Source organism: Crocodylus porosus, unplaced genomic scaffold (assembly GCF_001723895.1).
Source record: "Crocodylus porosus isolate Cpor-Errol unplaced genomic scaffold, CroPor_comp1, whole genome shotgun sequence".
Lineage (NCBI taxonomy): Eukaryota > Metazoa > Chordata > Crocodylia > Crocodylidae > Crocodylus > Crocodylus porosus.
Window position 1 is genome coordinate 24909328 of NW_017728951.1, and position 7827 is coordinate 24917154.

At 58.0% G+C, this 7827-nt stretch overlaps 1 protein-coding gene across 1 annotated transcript in view; it reads right to left on the reverse strand.

The window, feature by feature from the left end:
- Positions 1-7827, reverse strand: part of SUFU (SUFU negative regulator of hedgehog signaling) — a gene marked incomplete at its 5' end in the record, with an annotated part of 123705 nt that overhangs the window by 6236 nt on the left and 109642 nt on the right. Inside the window, one exon of the mRNA XM_019555489.1 lies at positions 1579-1647. Within this exon, the coding sequence (XP_019411034.1) occupies positions 1579-1647 (69 nt within the window). The remainder of the gene's footprint in view (positions 1-1578; positions 1648-7827) is intronic.

Genomic DNA, 7827 nt, shown 5'->3' on the forward strand with positions numbered 1-7827 from the left:
CTCGGGAGATCATCGAGTCCAGCCCCCTGCCCAAAGGGCAGGAAGTCAGCTGGGGTCATAGGATCCCAGCAAGATAAGCATCCAATTTACTCTTGCAGCGAGTCGGAGGCTTCCAGGGGGCTCACGAGCAGGTCTCAGAGTGGGAACCTAAATGCCAAGTAGGGCCACAGTCTGAGGCAGGTCCTGGTTGTGTGTGGGGCATGACGGCGGCCTGGCTGTCCCCAGTTGTGTGGGCTGGGGCTTTCAGATGAACACTGCAGCACTCCAGGCCTGCTGGCTGCGAGGTGCCCAGAGCTGCTGGGAAGAGGCTTTGGAAAGCTGGGGCATGGTACACTCGGTACTAAGATCTTGTTGCATCAACAGCCTGGCCCAGCTCACTCTGGGAACTCACCAACACCCGCAAACCCAATTGGCAGAGGCCTTGGAGCCAGGACCTAGGGAGGGGAACGGGTGCAATACTCATTTTCTGTCCCATAAGGTGCTTCGAATGCCCCGTCCCCTTCTGGGTCTCGAGCTCGGGTTCGCTTTTGCCCTGCCAGTGAGGAACGACCAGTGCGACAGACACGGCTCTGCCACTGCCTGCTGCATGCTGAGCTTGCACCTGATACGCAAGTCATGCCACTGATTCAGGTTGTGGGCCAGCTCAGCTCAGGGGACCCCCAGCCCAGAGGTCTGAAGCATGAAAAAAGCAGCAGCAAAGCCTCCTCGGAGCCCGGGCTGGGCCTTCAGGAGGTCGGGGGTTCCTTTCACTGCACAGCTGGAGTGGGGGATTCTCCCTCTGCAGCTCACACTGGGTTTTCCCACCTCTGCCGCTGGATATCGGCAGCTGCCAGAGGCTACGGAGGCAGCACAAAGTAGGGTCCTGTACCTGAAAAAGCTGTGGCCTTCCACCTAAAACCTGTACCACTGCAAAGTGGGAAAGGTTCCAATACAGCTTGGGCCCTTTGCTTTTGGAAGGAGCCACAGACCGCCAGCTAAGCAAAGCCTGGGCCACAGGCGCTGCCCAGCCATCCTATCTGGGACAGCGGATGCCGGCGGGAGAGAGCCCGGGATCAGGTTTGGAGGGCTGAGAGCTGGCCTGACAGCCCGCCGGGTGCTCGAACCCCACCAGCAGCTGTTCCTGCTGCACATAAAACCTGTCGGGAGCCAGCTGGGGATGAAACAATTAGAGCAGGGAGTGCTCTCTGGGAGGGGGCAGCCAGGAGGAGCTGTGCTACCAGTCCTGGGAAGTTTCCTTAGCATCCGCAGGGAGCTGTAAAACACAGGATTAAAAATACCACATGTCGCTCCTGCCCCTGCTCTTTGAAGTGGGGTGGGATGCCTCCGTGGGGCACAGGGAAGGGACTGAGCTGCTAGGTGAAGGCTAAGCTTTCCGGAGCCGCAGTGGCTCAGCGCTGCCTGGCTGGCGACGCACGGCTGCGGGAGGCCAGTGGGTCGGATGGGGGGCAGCCAGGACGGGCGGCAGGTGTGAGAAAGCCCCTGTCCAGGCCCCCAGACCGAACACAGTCTTTGAAGTGCAGACAGGCTGCTGCACGCTCAGGGCGCTGGAGGGGGGAGACAGGAACAGCGTGGCCTTACTTCCTCCGGAGACGTCAGGTCCTCCAGGTCCTCCAGCATCCTTTCGACGAACTCTTCGGTCAGCAGGATCTGCAAGTGAGACACAGACCGTTATTCTTTGGTGTGAGCTGCCTGCCAAGCTGCAGGCTCCTTTCTTCTGCACAGAGAGGAGACTGTACTTGCTTCACTTTCTTGGCAGCACAAAGGCGGGAGGCCTCTTGCTCACGGTGCTGCTGCCCCTGCCAGTGCCAGCAAGGCTCGGATTATCAAGCAATCGTCTTCCCCCGTCAATTATCTCCCTGTGCCCGAAAGGATGAGGGAAGGGGGAGGCAGAGGAAAGGGCTGCAGGGGGTAGTGGGCAATGAGAACGTTTCTATCTGGGGCACTGAAGTGAAGCCTTGTGTTACAGCTGGGGTCTGCCTGCTGGGCACTACCAGGACTCTGCTCTGGAGAGCACAGCACCATTAAGAAGCCCCACAGATTGGGATACACAGCATGGCTCTCAGGACCCTCCGACTGACCCTTCCCTGTCTTCACCAGGCCCACCCATCACCTGCCCCTGAGGCACAGGGAAGCCTCCAGCTTGAGTGCCTTGGACAGTGGCTTCTGCCTGCCCGGCTGGCAATGGTTAATGCCAGGCCCCAGGCGCCCACCAAAGAGACCGCAGGAGTCATCTGCTGCATCCTCCCCTGCAGAGGCAGGTTCAAGTACACCCAGACCAGCCTGGACAAGCTCATCACCCAGGCACTGCCCAGCATTCCTGGGTAGCCTGCCCCAGCGTGTCGTTGCTCATGTGATTATAATAACTTGCCTTTTTTACTAACGTTTTTTTAAGCCTCCCCCAGAGGTGCTGGTGCTGCTGCAGCGCAGGCTGGGGGTGGGACAGGGCTGTGCCAATGCTACCCCTGGCACCAACCCCGCAGGGTCCTGGCTGGAGGTTCTTGCCCCTGTGCTCAGGCTCAGACCGATGCTGCACTTGGGGTCAGGAAAGGATTCCCCCCCGGTCAGACTGGTACAGACTGGGGGGGATGGGGGCTGCCTTCTCCTGCAGCGAGGGCACAGCCTCTGCCTGGGGTCTCTCAAACATCTATGAACAACCTTTGCTGCAGCAGGACATTGGCCACCGCAGCCCCCCTGCTTTCCCTGTGGCAGGGTCGGGTGTTATGTCTGCTGCTTTGTCAGGAGTGACTGTATAGTTTGCCAAGAGGTTGGACAATGGATGTCTCTGGGATCTGATCTTGCCTCAGCCAGGGGTTGGGCCGGATGCAACCTCCGCAGGTCCCTTTCAGCCCCACGGCTCTAGGATTCACTGACTTAGCATCTTGCCCAAATCTTGCTGGCTGCAAGCTCTTGTCGTTCCCCAGCAGTCACAGAGAACGACTGATCAGCACTCCTCTATAAACTTCTTTACATACTGGATTTTTGTCTCTCTGTCTCCCTCCACTTCTCTTTTCTAAGGAAAACCAGCCCAGTTTCTTCAGCCTTCCTGTCCAGGGCAGGCTTTCCAACACTCTTGCCACTGCTGTTGCTGTGCTCGGGACCCCCTCCTGTATCTTCCTTAAAGTCTGGGATCTGCTGCCACCCTGATCTTCCCTGCCACCTTGCTGCCCAGCCAGCCGTGCCCACTTTTGCATTTGCTTTCTCCTCCCAAAGTGCAGCACCTGGCATGCATCTCACCCCCACTCCATCAGCCAAGTCTCTCAAACCAATACTGAACAGACTCCGAGGGGACCCCCCAGAAGACGCCTGCTCAATGCAACAGGGAACTCAGAGAGTGATTATTTCAGACCAATATACAGCCGCACCTGACCACTCAAAGGGTTGCATGGGAAGCCCGTGGCCTGCTCTGCGAGACTCTCCGATTCTGCCAGACAGGTCCAGAAGGGAAGGCACCAATCCCTCAAGCTGCTCTTACTAACTGCTGACAAAATGAAGGAGGCTGACAAGGCGTCCCTGGACCGCCAGCCCCTTGGGGCATGGGCCCTGGGCCAGCACCTAACCGCACACCTGGGAGCACTGCAGCACCGCGGGTGAAGCAATGAGGAGCTACGACACCTGCGGATTGGAGACGCCGGGTTGCTGATGGACAGGGAAGAAAGCTGGACAGAAACCGAGGGGGCTGCTTCCTTGAGGCCACCCTGGCTGGCGGGTGGGGAGTTACCCAAAGGGTGAGCTCAGCAGGGAGAGGCGGCCTGGGTAGGGTACCGTAGCCCTGCGGGCAGCCGCGAGTGACAGAGCGGCGGGTGGGAAGGACAGAGAAGAATGCGACCGATGGAGCAATCTGCCCGGCGGCTGGGAAGGAAGGAATCAGCCGTCAGAGCAAGCAGAGGTGGGACAGGAGAAAACACGCATTAGGCAACAGGACAAGACGAGCCAAAATTGATGAGGCGGGACGGGCAAGCAGGGGGCAGTGAGAAGGCTGGCTCTGGCACCAGGAATCAGATCCAGGGCTGGGAGGGAAGGAGAGACTCCAGGGACTGGAGAGGCAGGACAGGGGAAACAGGCTCTTGGAGGAAGGAGTCTGTCTGCCAGCCAGAGAAAGACCGGATGTGAGGAGCGGACAAAGTCCGCAGGGTCAGAGGGATGGGCATGGTCCATGCACGGGCTGGGCAGAACAAAGGGCGGTCGCGCCAGCCAGGGATGAACGTTAGCAGGGGCCAAGTGATGCGAACAGGCAGTCAACCGACCTGAACTGAAACAGGACGACACCCTATGCCCAGCCCCGGACAGGGGACCAGAGAAGGAAGCCGGAGAGTGTGCAAGCGATCCCATGCTTCGGGCACGCTACTGTTTTTGGCAGCCTTTCCCCCCTTGCAGAAGAGAGAGGCCACCTTCTCAAGGCAGCTGGGAGCTCACAGACTCCCAAAGAGGTCTAGGAGGACAGACGCAGGCCCCAGGCTCCTGTTACCGTAGACTCTGCCGAAACATCAGGAGGCACCGGCCGGCCGGATTTCCACTCCTGGGAACGCAAGGCGGAGACTGGTCCTGAGACGTTTCTAGCACAAGGCCCGCAGCGAGACTGCCTCAGCCCCTCCTCACGCCCACTTCCCCAGCTTGCATGTGGCAAGCCTGTTCCCGCAGAGCTCTTAGCATGCGCGCCAGGCATGTGTGATATCCAAGGTGACATTCCCAGCAAATAAACACCAGCAACTGTCTGTCTGTCGCGGCTCACTTCACATCCGCTGGGACTGAAACCTCTGCAGCTCCAGCAGAACAAAAAAGCCCTGGTCTTTGTAGGCTTCAGACCGGGACCTTGGTTCTTCCTTGGAGGAGCTTGCAGATCTTGGCAACTGGACACTGCTGAGAGATGGTGAACGTGGAGCAGCTGCTTCGCTTTCTGGAGATTGGCAGAGACTCTCGGTTGCAATGCAATGACGGGAAAGGCCTATGCAAGTTCCAGGCCAAACGACAGGGTTTTCAGCAAGGTCGGTGCTGGCTCAGAGCTGCTCTCCCTTGGTACCTCCCGGGGAAGCAAACATGCTCTAGGACCTGCCGGTGTCCCACTGGGCTCCGGGTGGCTTCAAAGACTTGCCACACTGGCTCCAGCGGTGCTGCGCAGACACTGGTAGACTCAGAGCAGTGAGGCTGGATGGGATCCTCCAGAGGTCACATCTGGTCGAAGCCCCTGCCCAAGGCAGGATCAGCCCAGTCCAAACCACCCCAGACAAATCCATCACTTGAACTCGTTGTAAAATGACAGCTCCACCTTGGCGACGCCTGGCTGCCATACACACAAGGAATGGCGTCGGAGCCCAGACGGGCCTTTCTGAGGTGCTTCCCTCCACCTTGCACAGCCACGGTCAAGCGGGGTCTTCACCAGGGAATCCAAGGCCTGATCCAGGGGTGGGGGCAAGCGCCTGCAGCCCCCAGGGAACAGGGTCAGGCTCCATTTTATACATGCCTGGTGGCTCTGTGAATGTGCCGCTTATTGAATCAACAGGGGCAGCTCCAGGCCTAATACTCGGGCAGCCTCCTGCTTTCAGGAGGTTCAGGCCCACTGCAATGGCTTGGAAGCCTTAACAGGGAACAGGCTAGTCCTCACCCATGGATACAGCTTCCCCGAGTTGCTTATAAGCCTGGCCTGGAGGGCAAGTGTCTGATCACAGGAATCACACAGCAGCCAGGCTGGAAGGGACCTGCAGACGTCACATCCAGTCCAACCCCTTGCATGGGGCCGGACCAGCCCTATCTGAACCACCCTGTGCAATCCATAATCTAAACTCGACGTAAGACTGTCACCCCTGACATAATACCAGACATCACATCTGAACCTGCCACAGGGAAAGCAAAGGAGATACCTTGTCCCATGTGCTCTACCCTACAGGCAGTCCCTGGCGCATCACCAGGCCCATCCCTCCCTGGTCTCGTGTGGAGAGCAGCTCAGCGTAGAGGCTGGTTCTCCTGCTCAGCTCGTGACATGTCTTGCCCAGCAATGCAGTGGGGAGGCAGCCCCTCCAGGGCTATGTCGCTGCATGAATTCACTGCAGACTTCCCCTCGGCCTCGCCGTAACTACCCGAGGGAAATCTCTTCACTGGGCAGCTCTGCTGCTATGCTCCTGGGAGGCAAAGAGACCTTTCTCTGGAAGGACAGGTACTTACATGTCCCTTGGGCCCGGCTTGCTCCAGTGAGGGGTATTATGGTCCTGGGGCGGGGAAGTACAGGCCGCCTGCCATCCTTTCCTTCCTGTGACATCCCTACTCTGCTGGGAGAGCTTTCAAACCCACCTGGCAACAGGGAATGGGGCAGTTTGGAGCCTGCCGGCATTGCTGTCGATGACCTGCGTGGGGTTGCTGCAGTGCCTGTCACAGCAGCCTGGGAAGGGAGATGACAACAGCCCATGCACAGGCAAATTCTCTGGGATGCCACAAGCGGTGTTGCTCCATCTGGCTGCCTTGAGGGGCATCCCCATCTCCCTGGGGCGAGGGGGCTCTCCTGGGCAGCACACCAAAGCTGGTATCTGGTCTTGGCCTGACATCCAGCCTGCTCGCTAGGACTTTCCCTCTGGGAGTCTGGGTGTCAGGCTTCATTCCAGGAAGTGCTGAATTGTTCATACAACGTGGAATAGCATCAGCGGACTGAGAGTACCCTCTTCCCCCAGGGATATGTACCCAAGAGCTTTGCAAGTGGGCACCATCCTGGGGGTTGGGAACCTGGGTTCATGTCCTCCCTCGCCGGAGGGAATAGAGCTTGGGTCTTTTAATCTAACCCCGAAGGGACCAGGCACAAAGGAGAAGGCAGCCACCTCCCACCTCTTCCTGCCACTTGGCAAGTCCAGCTCATTTCCTGCCACGTTCCCATGAATGCCCGAGACAGGAGGCTGCTCTGCTGCCGGAGCATCTTGTTCCAACAGGAAATAACATTCCTCAGTTTTTATTTCATCAAGGAAAAACAAAAAAATCCCCCCCAAAACTATGTTCTGGTTGATGCACCTGCCTGCTCTTTGGTTCAGCTGCTGGGTGACCTGCACAGCCCCATGTGCAGGAAGGCCTCGTAGGCCGCTTCTGCGGCTGTGTCCTTCCAGCTCCAGGAGGTCAGACGCTCTGCAGAGTGTACGCACAAGCCCTACGGTGGGCTGAGCTGGTAACCAGTCCTGGTGTTAAGGGCACCAAAAGATTTTGAGCAGAAGGCCCTGTATGATGTTGTGTGCTAATGGCTAAGTCTGACGTCTACCATGCCCAGGGGCCTTGGGGGAAGGAGATTCAGTCATTTCAGAGACGTTCAAGGACAACACAATTCAAGGGTATTTAAATGTTTTTCCAGCCACCCTCTGAGAAGCTGCTGTGCTGTGGAAGGGAGATCCCAAAGGGGCCCTGGTGTGGAGGAAGTCACTGTGCTGACCCAATGACCTGGAAGCACTTAGGCCTTCTGAAAATCACCCTATACACACATATATTGGAGACTGGCAGTAAAACTGAGGGTCCTTCGCTCCTGCATATGCCCCAGCCCCGTGGGGCTTTGCCAACCACATGGAGCATGCTCTGACCCATGCTGCAGTGGCTGGGCAGAGCTTTTCCTGCACTCATTCTTCCCAGCTACTACCGCTGTTACCAGCAGGGAGCCTCTCCTGTGCTTGCCAGCTTCTCCTGCAACTCGAGGCAGCGGTGGAGGATGGGGAAGCCACTGAATTGCATGCAGAGAGCTCAGGAGTGGAGGGAAGTGGTGGACAGGTCACCTGGTTGTTCCTTCTACGACTAGGTGACCTATCGCCTGGACAAAGGAGAAGAGATTGATGTCATATATCCTGACTTCAAAAAAGCCTTTGATCTGGT